Below are 14,354 nucleotides of genomic sequence, written 5' to 3'. Positions count from 1 at the left end.
CTGTGCAAATATTTTAGAGTTCCTTTTGTTTTTCTCTTCCCCTCTAAACAGTCAAACCAACTAAAATATATCAGTCATAAAATAAAGACTTAGGTTTTTTAACCTCTGCCCTATAAGCTTTCCATTTTGACTGAGTATTAATAGGGTTTTAGTATAATGGACTTTTGAAATTACAGGCTATGTGGAATTAAGATACAAAGATCTATATTGGAAAAATGTGATCTTGAAGCCTCTCTGCTTTTGCTTCATTTATGGTCTCCCTTTTTCAAGATGAAGCATTCGAATTAGAAGAAAACAAGCTGTGAAATGTTTGGCAAATGAAAAGTGGGTCAAAAATGTCTCTTGGACATTGCCATGCTCAAGAATGTGCTTTTCTACTCCCTCCTTGCCTATTACACATTCTGACTGAATGCATCCTGCTGTCATGGACACATGAGGAATTATTCCAAACTGTGCCTCAGATGAAAGTTTGGTGAGTGCAACAGCAATTCAGTGCAACAGCTCAGCTGGAAAAGAGAGAAAGTATTGGTAGAGAAGGGCATGAAAAGGGTAACTGATAGTTAGCCATGTGGTCTGTTGGAAGGCAACTAAAACCCAGCTAGCACAGGCTTTGCCTGAAACTGCAACAGCTTTCCACCTGCTTTCAGTACCCAAAACAACCTTTAGCTCTCCTTCCTAGATAAAGGAGTAGTTTATTATTTGCATTTTTGAAGAATTGTACTTCCATATGCAATGCAAGCCCCATTCAGCCACTGAAGTTGTTCATGCAACTCTTCTCTGCTTTGTCACTCCTTGTGTATCCAAAAAAATCTTCAAATATATGCACTGAACTTATGTATTATGTATGTTGATACTATGAACATGAAGAAACTCAAATATATGTATCAGGCATTTGTCTTAATAATGACTCTGCACTCAAAGATCTAGCTTATGTTACTAACACCCAAGTGACCTTCATTTGATTTTGACAAGCATTTCTTCCCTGATACAGCTGCAATGACTGCTGGTCTTTATCAGGTCGTGAACAAAAGGACCTTGTCTCTGCATTGTGATGGTGGTGCAAGCTTTCTTTCGAACTGATTTCTTTGTGGATTGACATGGTCACTCAAATAGCTGAAACAAGTGAGAGGACCTGTGCCACATATACAAAGCTATACCATATATACCACGTATACCACATGCTGGAGGTGGCGCTAAATATGAGCCACAGGACTGACACATCTGTTGTGAACACTGTGAGAGCACCGAGCCCTGAGAGCACATGAAATACCACATGCCTGAGCACACCCTGTCTGGACTGCAGTGCCACAGACATGCTGATGGTGCACAGGCCAAAAAGAAAATATTCATGCACAAGGCATGGGACCTGCATAATTAGTGGGACTATATAATTAGTGATACCACAATTTACATTTCTTCAGAGAGATTTTTTCTCAGAGCTGTATACTTGCCTAGACTAGGAGTATTATGACTGAAAGTCTCTTTTATTGTCCAGTGCTGCATATGCCCTTCAGAGAAGAGACAGCCTAAGGATGCTATTCCACAGCCTGTTAGATGCAATTCCTCTTTGCTACCTCAAAGGGATTGCTTTTTCCTGCACTGACTGCACAAATCCATCTTTCCTCTCTCTTCTTTTACCAGCACTATCAGGAACACTAACGAGAGTACAAGAAAGCTGCAAGGCAATCCTTCTAGCAGAGCATTGTCTTAGGTCAGTTCAAAACACTTGGGAGAACATACCTTACAGGAAATTGTATAACTTTTCTATGTCTAAGGTAGTTAAAAATAATGTAATATAGTATAAAATAATGTAAAACAGAGAATGAAATTACTAAGAGACTTAAGTTTATTTACAACTTTGTTTAAAATGCATTTCAAATGAATGCAATCTATATTACTTATAATTATACCTAATTGAGATTCAAGTCACATCTCTGAAAACTCCTTGTCAGAGTAAAATGCTACAGTATCATAATTGGGATTGTCTATTTGAAAAACAGTTATGCTTAAAAACAGCATTATATGCTTACACTTTATAAAGTGTTACCTGAGCTGTCATGTAGTACTTCCATAACTAACAAAGGAAACAGGAAGTCTGTGAGCTGAAATTCCCTCTATCCAAGAAAACAGTGAAGAGAGTCAACTCCCCAACAATTGTAAAATGCATTAAATGTGTAAATCCATGTACCTTCATTCTAGTCCCAGTTAATTGCTGTTTTAGGATTCAGGGAAAAGTGGAGATCATTGCTTTTGCCTTGGCTCCATGTCTGCCCAATGGTTGAACACAATGAAAAGTATCAAAATTACAAATACACTTAGCAAAGACCAACCAGTTTCAGGTATTCACTATCATTTCAAGATATCCACACTGACGTTGGTTTTCAGGTAGCTATTAAGACTGTAAGAGAACTCAGGCTAAAAGTCCCTCTCTTCCCCAATCTTTTCAAAAATTCTTTTTAGATCCCAGTACAGCTGCATTTATTCAGGTTAGTTCATGTCTTAATGTATTATACAATTCCACTACTGATAGTTTCCCAGTCTTAAGTAAGTGTCTTTTCAACACTTTTTAAAGCAAGAGTAAAATTAAGCCACACAGTAAGCTTCATGTTATCTCCCTTCATTTGCAAACTGCCTTTTATGGTATTGCACTAAACACTGCTGAGGAGAATTTACAAGGACAGTCTATGGTAAGCTAAGAGGAGCCAATTTCCATTTGTCCAATGTAAARAAAAAAAAAAAACCAGCCCAACTTGTTTGATAAAAATAAGCTATTAATGAGAAAGAAGGTATTTTTGCACAAAGTCTGATTTCAGTATTGTCTACTCAAAATTTAATAGTCTGAAGTTTGCAAAAGCACCAAAGAGAAGTAATTTAGGAATTCCAGTACAACTGAACTACTAAGCACAATGTATATCAAAGATATTTGGATTTATTTAATTATATTAAAAATGCAAGCCTTAAATAGCATTCCCTCTTTTGTCCCAGAATGCACTTTACATGAATTTTACATGAATCCTGGCCTTTAGTTAAACAGCTCCACCCACTAAGGCTCTCACTTACCAGCAGAAATGGATCCTGGCTGGGTCATAGATCACAAAGCCTGTCACACACAGGCCTTAGCTTTGCAAGCACTTTCTCCATTTAATCACCTTAAGCTAGGCTGTATGAAAGATCTTCTGCTAATCTACCCCAGTAAATACGGGACACCAGGAAACCTAAAGAGTTTTTAGTTTTCTTTCTTAAAAACTCTAGAAATACAAAAATACTTACTTGAGGACTTTTTGCTCAAGTGGCAATGCTACTTGTAGCTAAGCAGCAATCAAATGTGTTAATAAAGAGGCTCATTTCAAACGCATTTGCAAAGCAGCCACAAAGAGCTGAAACATATTCTGAGCTGAAGAGGTAGGAATTGCTCTCATTGCCTGAAAGCTTTAAAGTTCACAAGTATCAGAGGGGGCAGATTCCTTAGGAGAGAGGACAAGAATGAATGCTCCATTCTCCCAAAAGAAGGTCCCCCATTCAGGTTAAATTAGGTAAAACAGTGAATAAAAGGGAAATCTTGTGATAGAATTTCTCCAAAATCTATGTGACCCTTAATGCTCCACCTGCACAACACAGCATTAATACAGAGTGAACCATGACAAAGAAAACCATCAGGAATAAAATACTGTTTTGGTATTTGTCCAGACAAATTACTGCAGCCTTGTGAAGGGATTTCTACAAGCAGAAGGGAGCAGCCACACAATCACAAGCCCTTGTCCTCACGGGGCACTTCAACCACACCAGTATCTGTTGGAGGGACAACACAGCAGGGCATAAGCAACCCAGGAGGTTCCTGGAATGCATGAGAATTTCCTTCCCATGAGATAGAGGAGCCAATGCTGGACTTTGTTTTCAACAAGGAGGGTCTGGTGGGGAATGTGAAGCTCAAGGGCATCCTGGGTTGTAGTGACCAAGAAGTGGTAGAATTCAAGGTCCTTGGGGGAGCAAGGAGAGTACCTAGCCAGCTCACTACCCTGGACTTCAGGAGAGCAGACTTCAGGGATCAGCTTGCCAGAGTACCATGGCATAAAATCCTGGAGGAAAAAGTGGCCCATGAAAGCTGGTTAATACTCAAGGGTTATTTTCTCCAAGCTTAAAGAAGCAGTCAGGAAAAATACCATGACATATGCACGGATGACAAGGATCTCCTAACCAAAAATAAACAACAAAAAGGAAGACTGCCAAGAGTGAAAGTGAGGACAGGTAGCCAGGGAGAAATACAGAGATATTGTCTAAGCATCCAGGGATCAGGTTAGGAAAGCTAAAGCTCTCACAGAATTAAACTTGATCAACATCAAGAGCAGTAAGAAAATCTGCTGGAGGTGCACTGGCTACATGTGTGCCCTCTCCAGAACAGGAGACTGGTTACATGGCTTATGGAGAATGCTGAGATACTCAAAAATTGTTTTGTCTGAGTCTTCAACGGCAAATGTTTCAGCCACACCACCTGAGTGGCAGAAGACAAAGGCAAGGACTGACTAAATGAGGAACTGCTCACTGTCTGAGAACATCAGGCCCAAGACCATCTTAGAAGCCTGAAGATGCACAAGACCATGGGATCTGGTAAGATGCGTCTGCAGGCCCCGGGAACTGGCAGATGAAGCTGCTAAACCATATCTAGCATACTTGAAAAGTCATGTCAGCCTAGTGACATGCATCTAAGTGTTTAATCAGGACTTGACAGGCCTTTCTACACTGAAAAGAAACACCATGAATGGAGGAAATTATTTTGGCTCACTTAATAGGAAACTTCAGTCCTTGAACAGTAATTCTTAACAATGAATGGTCCTAGGTTATTGATAAATGCACTTTTTTTTTTTTGGCGGGGGGGTAGAAAAGCTATTTTACTATGTTGTCTCACTCTAACTCATTTCTGATTTAGACTTTTTGTAATGAATCTGGTTCTTGCTTCACATAAGCAAAGAACTTCACATCTATTCCACAAAGGAAAGAAACAGAGGGATTTCTTCACATGAATTATTTGATTTAAAAAGGATTTAAAAACTCATCTTTACTTAAAACCAGTAGCCAAAAGACCTTAGCATTTGGATAAAGATACCTGATGAGTCTTCATCAGCATAATATTTGGGAAAAGGCACACACTTACAAAAATGAGTACAGGTTAGGGTTAGGGTTAGGTATGTTTTATATACTTGCACTCTTTATCCTGCCTCCACAATTGTCCAGACTGGAAAAGGACTGGATTGCACCAGGGCTATCATTTGATCAGAAACAGAGGTATTGGTGTGTATAAAGGAAGCAGCAGTGATGCTTATCATGAGCCATTAAGTTTGGAAGAATGTTTACATTCCACAGTACAGATTCAGCTACAGTGATCAAAACCATCCAAGATTTTAACCATACATGAAAAGCTACCAAACCCTGGCAGGGATTCCTAAAAAACTGCACCTCCACCCCTCTATTTTCCTTTCCAGTACTTCTATTATCATGCAGATATTAAATTCTTTTTAATATTCTGATAAGCCTAGTAAAAGACTAGAAACTTCCAGTTTCTTGACTTCTGTTTTTTAGAAAGTATCTTTGAACATACTGCTCTGTAAAACAGAGATGCACATGGAAACAATATTTTTCTCATTGTTCTCTGGTTGTATTACACAGTGCCACTAAGTTTTAGCTGCTTTTTAAACATAACCCAAATAAATTTATGCATTAAGACAATGATTGCTTGCCTTTTTTGTGAATGACAAGGACATTTTTGATTATTCTGGAACTATGCTTCATATATGCTTACTCCCACCTTACATTCTTCTCAAGGCATCAGTTTTTGTCAGCTGCCAGAGACAAAATAGATATTTGGTCTATGCAGTACAGCTGCTTTTTTGTTAATTTCTAAATAGAGGTAGAAAACAAATTCCGCACAAGTTTCTCTTTGATTTTTGTTGTCTTTCAAAGCAAATGTTTAAGTTTCATCACATTTCTAGCTATGTAAGCTTGGTTCTTTTTTTTTTTTTTTTTTCTGAAGAGAGGAATTTAACACATTCTCCAATATTGAGTAGATGTAGTGCTGACTCCACCATGAAAACTGCAGGGTCAGAGCCACTGCTGAGGGAGCAGTAACAACTTTCCTCTCAGTAGTATCAAAATAGCACTGGTTTTGTGCTGCTGCAGATTTCACTATAGCTGAGAAATAAAAAATAATATTGTTTACATCAGCACAAAATCCGGTCTTCAGTATGCAGCCAGCTGCACATAAAATGACGAGAAACATATGCAAAAGCGTGCATTTATTTCAATCAGGTCTTTAGCAACCACATAAATGCGCAGCTTGAAGTACTGTTGATAGACATCTTCAGCTCAGGGCAACTTGCATTTGTCCAGACCCTTTCCAGCAAAAGGCAACATATCTAAAATCAGACCTCTTGACCCAAACTTTCTATGCTTACTGGTTTTAAAGGAAACAGTGAACAAACCTGCCCCAGCAGAGTTTAATCAATGATCTTGTAAACTGATTATTACACAAACAATCCACTATTGCTTTTGGGTGACTGTACACACACAGAAAAAGACATCACTTTATTTTTATACTTTTAGCTGGGGTGATTGCATGTTGTTAGTGCCTATTTATACAGGCAAGCAAACAGGTAACTACATTTGCAAACAGAATTAAATATAATCCTTTAAAAATACAGCAAACTTCAGGTGTAGGTATTTCTTTTAATGCTGTCCACGTGATTCCAATGTTATTTGAACTTACCTGCATATTTGGTTTTGCCTATTTCTCATAGTCCATGATTAGATGTGCCTGGTGAATTTTAAGTTATTTGACATTTTGACTACAGTATTTAAACAATACTTTACCAAAGACTATAACAATATTTACCTTAAATATTTTGCATACTTGCCACTCCCACTTTTCCTTTGATTGTACTCAATTTGTTGACAATCTGTTAAGTACTCTCTAGTGCATCCTTTGCACAACCTGTTCTCACAACACAGTCCATCTTCACACAGTCATGTTCCATGCCTAATGCTATGTTGCCATCTGTTGACCAACTGAGCAGTTGTAGGACTAAGACAAGACACTCAAGAACACAAAATCTCCAAAAGATTTTACAAGCTTAAGTTTCTCCTTTGTATTTACTTCTTTTGCTCTATCTAAGAATGTTACTTTAAAATCCTCCTATTTTTTTCCTTAACTTTTATTAATTTAAAGGGAAAAAAATGGCATTAGGTTTTCAAATATCTTCAAAGGCAAYAAAGACTGTCTAAAGGTTAAAATTAATTGGAAATACATTGGAAACAAAATTGTAAGAGAAATATATTGCATATACTGAAATGCCTATCTTGCTACAATGTTACATTTTTCAGTTTTGAAAGGTGCCCAAAGGGATGAAGAAAATACAGCCACAGAAAAAAATGAAAATAAAAAAGGGTCGAAGCACTTATTATGTGATTCATTATTCATAGATTACTTTTCTCTCTTTGAGTTTAAACTTAAATGCAGAGAAAAAAGCAACATGCTTGTACAGGATAGTCTTTCAGCTGGATTTAAAAGGGTGCATGAATTACTTTTGCTAGGATGTTTAGTATCATCATAGGCAGGACATTCTCCATGCCTGCTTCACTTGGCATCTGAAAAGTATATTTACCTCTAAATAACATGTATAAAAACAAAGTATTACATTTTTATCCTCAAAGGAGATTTGTAGGATTAACTTCAGAAATAATAGAAAGCCTTAAAAAAATTCTGATCATGAGGACCATGTATCAGAAAGGATTTGGTTTGCATAAAGCCATTAAAGTTCAGAACCAGAATCTTTTAAACCAGAATCTTTTAAAGAATTTAAACATGGAAGACTTTTTTTTTAAAAAAAAAAAAAAAACATGATAAAACCTCAACTTTGATGTTTAAAAAATGGAGTTTAAAAAAAAGCACAAAATTGCTTTATTAATATTAATAAAAATTATCATGTTTTATATTCATGCAGCAAAATGACATAAATCAACTCAGTGGCTTAAACATTGCATTATGGTGCTGACTTCAACAATTTATATGGATATAAAAATTTCTTTAGTCTCTAATTAATGACTCACCTTTGAATCATCCAGTTCCAGCTTTTTCAGAGACCTTCTGACATAATCTATGAAGGAGGATGATTTGGAGAAGGTTTTTCCAACATGTCGATCACTGCAAATACAGTACTGAGGTGTAGGCTTTTATACACTCAACAACAGAAATGCAGGTATTTCCAACAGGAGAAGAAGATCAGTTGGATTGCTACTACTGCCAAGTTAGTAACAACCTTCCTTTTTCCCTATTCCACTTAAAACAATTTAGTTAATACTTGAAGTAACTTCTAGACACAGTATAATTGAATTATGGTTATAGTAGGGCTGTTACTTTACCTGATAATTTGAGAGTTGAATGTTCTTTTTAATTTCTTCACTAACATTTTTATTTCCCTATATGAATGAAAAAATACTTCCGCTGACAGACATTTCCTTTTATACATCTATAACACTTCCATAATCTACTATAAGGCTGTTGTAATTTATTTAAAACCAATGACAGGACTAAGCAAATGTCACTTTTGCTTGTTACCTTGTTTTCTTATCCTGGCAATTTTTATTTCACTAAATGATGCCAGAATTTTGTCCCATTCACAATTCAATAGCTTGCACTTGAAGCCACTCAAAAATATGGGCTGTTTCAGAAAACACATCAAAATAATGCACAAAAACTTTAAAAAAAAAAAAAAAATAAGGAAAAGTGAATCCTAGCAGACCACTCTTATTTGTTCTCTTCTTTGTGTTTAAAATGTCTTGGAGAAACAATACACAAAGCTTTTTTTAGTCTGGAATCACTTTCTTGACTGAATCAAACTCTATTCTTCTTCCAGATGTGCAGAGTAGGAGTTTAATTTTCAGGTACTGAATTTTCTGAAATTCAGGTACTGAATTACTTAACAAGAAATTTACTTTCCCCTCACCCTTCCAGTGAAAAACTGGATAGAGGTATCTTATTTTAAAACTTTTTTCCCCTCTTTATTCTTAAAAAAAAACCTATCTCCCTTTCGAAACCCCAGAACTAACATCTGAGGTCAACAGAAAGATTAGAACTACTCAGTGGTAGTTCCAATGCTGTTTAAGGACCCTTACTCACTGAGAATCATTTCTGTGTTGTATTTAATATTCAGATGCACTTAAAACATTGAGGTGCTGTAGTCTGAAAAGCAGTTAATAATGATGTTGTTATGTCATTCTTAGGAAGATGGGCATTTAATATCATGCTCAGAAAAAAAAAAAATGGGGGTGGGAGAGTTCTTTCCAAGGCATCCATTACTTTCATTTCAAAAGTAGAACCTTAATTACTTCCTCCAAATTATACTTCCTTCAACAAATGAAAAATCCAATGCAAACTTTTTCTTCTCTTTATGATTTAGCAGCCATGACTTTTTGTGTGATATTTTATGTAATTTTAAAATAAAGAAGCATTTCTTCTCTCAGAAGTTTGACCTTCTAAAGGGTAAGCTGTCTAACTCTACATCTAGCAAAAGTTTTGAGCGTGTCTATGCTAGCACTTATGTTAGATGAGGAGTATACTTCTAAAGTGAATTTTCTGGTTTTCCCCACCTCTCACGACTTGGCTCACACTGTGGAATAGTATCAGCTCAAAAAATGGGTTATTTTCAAATTAAATTAAGCTGGAAGGTATGCTTCAGGTTGTGCTCCAAGTGCTAACAGGCATACATCCCACAGAACAAGATACAGTCCAATCCAACGGCAACCACAATAGAGTATAATGCAAATGCCAGGTCCTCAGCAGCAGCTCTCCCAATCCCATTCCTAACAAGGAAGCAGCACTTGCCAGCGCAGGCACAGGCAGTGAGTAGCTCTGTACAGCCATGATGGCCATCGAGCTGTCAGCAGCTTTTCTCAGGACAAATGGAAATGCATTTTTCCTTCTGCAGTATCAAAGCTGCCAGGATCTCTGCATGACAGAGTAGCCCAGGACTGCATTGACTTGTTAGAGCATTTGCTGAGAACTCTCAGGTGAAGATGTGCTTTACCCCTGCACCCAGTACCAGAGAGGGCCGATTTCAGCTACAGGTAAAGGAAGGGCAATATATTTGTGATATGGATTTAGGATGAGCAAATCTATCTAGCATTTTAATACCGATGTGTATATATAACCTGATGAGACTGATTCTTACATCCTTCCACTTTATAAAACGTACATTCTCCAAAGCACTGAGGTGGAGGTGAATCAGATCCATCTTTGGTTGGTATTCTGTGAATTCAGAATTCCTACCTTTTGGTGACACCATAAATTTCTTCTATGATAACCTGAAGAACAGCTCGATAAAACAATGATTCTGTAGGCAGCTGCAAAATATTTTACAATAACAAGGATTTAAAATCGGCATTGAAATTAAGATCAGAGTAACAAAATGAGTATTGGCTTCATTAACTATTTATTGAGTTGTATACTTTATGATCAGTCACATCAGATCTAAGAGGACAATTTATTAATATTCTTGCTTACAGTTAAGATTGGTTTTGAGTCAGATTGTAGCAACCATAAATGAAAGGGGGAAAAAAAAACAAACCCAGATTCTAAAGATCAAAGGTTGATGAGGTTGATGGAGGGAAAAAGAACAGAGGTAAACAAACTGTCCATGATCCGAATTCTAATATGAAAAATAAATAACGATTATCTAAGTTGTTTTGAAGACAAAAGGAGTAATTCAGTAATTCTAACTGAATCATCTGTGTTCACACTGTAGTCTCAATCATGCTAAAAATCCACATACTGAAGATTTAATTTATTTGTCTGTGGAAAATCTGTTTGCATAGAAAGAGTTAATGATTGCCAATTAAAAATACACAGAAAAAGACTGGTGGGGTCGGTGGGCTTACTGAATATGGAAAGATGTCTCTCAGCCTTGCCTTTTAAATACTTGCACAGTTGGTGCCCAACATGCTTTAAGGACAACTTGCAAAACAGTAATTCAAAATATTAATGGGGAAAAAATATACAGGGATTAAAAATTAGAATGATGATGTTTTTAACAGGTTCATTCAAGCTTTTGTCATAACAAAGTCTATTTTTACATTAGTTGATAAAACACTGGGATAGAGTGATCCAAACCAGGCGTATCAGAAGGACATTTGCACTGAATTTATGTATTAACTGAAAGATAGCAAAAGAAGTTAGGAAGGGTCATTTAATCCCTTAAATTTTAAGTTGTGCTTTTTTTCCCTCAGACTCTTAAATGTCAAAAGAAAACAGATTCACTAAGTACAACCACAGCAATGAAAATGTGATTTCATGATGACACATGCTATCTATCGGGATTTGACATAGGGTAGGCCAGTATTTCAGATTCCAGATATGCAGAAGTTCAATAAAAGGCCATGGATTAAGAACATTCAAAGGGGAAAAACACATTTTATCTTAGAATGGCTAAAATAAACAATATTACTTACCATTTGGCCAACTGCAACTCGCTCCAAAGCCTTTAAGAGTCCAGGAATTAAATTGCTGATATATTTATTCTTTATCATAGCATTTTATAAACACATTGTATAAAAGTCAGAGGAGATGACATTTTAAAAGATTAATGGTGTGACATAACATGAGCTTACACACTTTAAAGCGTTAATACCTTTAGGCACTCATAAGCAGCTACTCCTGTTATTTTGGTTTATTTATAGGAGAAGAAATGACATCCAACTGAGTGGAAATAGATACAAGGAAAATTTGCTTGTTTTTACTTGTCTTGTAGAAGACTGTCAGAGGATTACTTTCTGTGAAAGTGCTAAAGACAAACGCATTTTTCTTGAATCTGTTCCTACTGGAATAGAAATAATTCACTTTGCATATTTAACTGTTAAAAGTAAATACTAGTTCAGTCTACAATATCAGCTTTATCCCTAGTACACACATAAATTGAACCTTTGATGCAGAGTGCAATAAAATAACATCAAAGACACTGCAGTTTAAAATACTATGTATTATTTTTTCACTAGATTCTTCATATTATAAATGCTGATTTAGGTGTGAGACTACTTGACACTTGTGATCCCCAGTGACAAAGACTGACAAACAATTTGAAGCATGGAATATTCTTTCAGAGTTGAAAAGATAGAGTGCCTATGAAAATTTCAACAGAGCTTTAAAGATCATAGTAGAAAATCTGATTATCTGATTATCTCATACTACATTAAATTAGACAGCCAACAAAAAATACCTTGCCACTTATGGGCCATTGTCACCTTTAGTCATCAAACTTGACAACAGTAAGACTGCTTGTTACACAAACACCCACTCCTTCTTCTGGTTATAGAACTAATCTTGTATTTCAGACTGTTCGTCAAACACAGTCCACAGTAGTTGCACTTCATCCATTCATGGCTTTGGTCAGCCATCAGGTTTGCCTTTTGCTGCGTAAGCTCTCCAAGCAGCATCTATCTGCTGCTGCCTAGGAGATGGACATGGGTTCTAACAAGTATTGTAAGGGTCTGAAACTGGAACTCTTGCTCAACACCTTTGACCCTTGACACTTCAACAAATTTGAATTCTGAGTACCATTGTTCAGCAGACTTTCTGCTAACCAGCCATTAGCCCTAGAAATGTGGGTGYTTAGTGGCTCTGTGGTTATTTCCTTGTACCTCCTACACAGCAAGGAAAATCCTAGTCATGAAAATCACATACAGAATTACTAACATAACAGTGGAAGTATCTAGTTATATAGGAGAACTCTTTGCCTTTTGTGAATATTCAAACAAAAAATGTTTCTAATTGCCAAATTCCTGTGATTTCTGAGAAATCTAAAATAAATATATATGGCATGATGAGTATTCTCTTAGGGGCCATTTGCTTACAAAATTTATCTTCCTACCATTGTTGAAAAACACTACAACCCTTTTCTTTCCAGAAGAAATGGAATAGGAGAGGAAACAGCTAATATGTCAGCTGAAGAAGCAGTGGTATTATATAACACTAACAAGAAAAAGAGAAAAGGCAAATCCCTTTAGAAAGCATTTCTCTTGCACTAAGTTTTACAGCTCCATCTCTAAAATGAACAATTCTTTTCCTTTACCTTGCCAAGGGTAACACATTTAAGCCTTGTGAATACTAAACAACTGTCCTATATTTTCTCCTGATAGCATTTAATTATCATGGGTAGTTCAAGTTTACATAACCTCAGTACGTTAGTCTACACTGAGTCTTTATTCTACACTTTTCTCTATGGGGGCAGTGCAGAGCTAGCAGAGCCTAGCCAGAACCGACTGCAATTCATCTAGATACCATAAATTAAAAATTAATAGTTATCTTCTAACTGAAAACAGTGGTCAAAATTTTCAGTACCTACCTGTTTTTTCAAATTAGATAACAGCTCATCATCCTGTCTTGATGAGGCTAAGTCTTTAAAAGTACTTCATCTCTTGGTGCAATGTTAAAAGGATATTTCCAGACTCTTAAGCCACAGGATTTTAGAGCTCCTCTAGTTTTTGGAACTAGGCAGGTTTATTCAGGTTTTGAACAGCCAGAAAATTCAATATTATGAATCATGAAGGCATTGGGGGAGTTACTGATTGCAACCCTTCTAGAATTTCCTTGCTTCCTTCTAAGTCCTTGGCCAAGAACTATTACTCCAAGGGGTTACCTTGTTTAGGTTTCAGCAAAGTTTTGGCCTTTCTGTCCACTCCTAAAATACATTTCTGTCAATACTAATTTTTTCATGCCTTCAGCAAGTATAAAATATATAAAGCTGGAAGGTCAATACTATTTCTTTTAGATATAATTCATCATGCTTATAACATTAATGATGTTATTCTGTAGGTTCTTGCATTAAAGTCATGGCTTCAAGATTAGAAGCCAAAAACAATAAATCCTACAACATCAGGACAAAGCTCTCAGAAGGAAAAAGAAAGGAAGAGGAATCATACCAAGCATGCTGACATCCTAGCATTGCGACCACAACACCAGCCTTTGTCCTTCAAGTACTGACACATGGGAAACCCCCACACTTGGTCATGGCATTCTGCAACATGGAGGGGAAAAAAAAGGCACAGTTTTTCCTCTGACTTACAGAATACATGATGGATTGAGCAGGATGAACAATAGGTAACAGAGAAGAAATACTTAACTGTTCTCATCTGGTACCAAAACTTGTGCTGATGCTACAAAAAACATATATTCCCTATAACAGATGTTTTTGGTTTATTCTAAATTTCTCATAATTTCACATTTTCCAAAACAACTTTAGTGTCCTTTACATAAATCCACTGAAAAAATAGTCAAATGGACAAGAGAAAAGTTTGTGAATACTCATGGCAACCTA

The 14,354-nt window shown here is 36.4% G+C and overlaps 1 protein-coding gene across 5 annotated transcripts in view; it reads right to left on the bottom strand.

The window, feature by feature from the left end:
* Positions 1-14,354, bottom strand: part of METTL25 (methyltransferase like 25) — a 57,244-nt gene that overhangs the window by 8,436 nt on the left and 34,454 nt on the right. For 4 of the 5 annotated variants that reach the window (XM_057384877.1, XM_057384879.1, XM_057384875.1 and 1 more), the window contains 4 exons: positions 13,960-14,054; positions 11,494-11,523; positions 10,316-10,389; positions 8,098-8,191 (listed from right to left, as the gene is read on the bottom strand). In XM_057384877.1, coding sequence (XP_057240860.1) covers positions 8,098-8,191; positions 10,316-10,389; positions 11,494-11,523; positions 13,960-14,054 — 293 coding nt within the window. The remainder of the gene's footprint in view (positions 1-8,097; positions 8,192-10,315; positions 10,390-11,493; positions 11,524-13,959; positions 14,055-14,354) is intronic. The other variant, XM_057384876.1, reaches the window with a different exon arrangement.

Source organism: Malurus melanocephalus, unplaced genomic scaffold (assembly GCF_030028575.1).
Source record: "Malurus melanocephalus ecotype Western Australia unplaced genomic scaffold, MMel_1.1 scaffold_754, whole genome shotgun sequence".
Lineage (NCBI taxonomy): Eukaryota > Metazoa > Chordata > Aves > Passeriformes > Maluridae > Malurus > Malurus melanocephalus.
The sequence above is the reverse complement of the archived record's forward strand: the minus strand, read 5'-3'. Positions and strand labels throughout refer to the sequence as shown.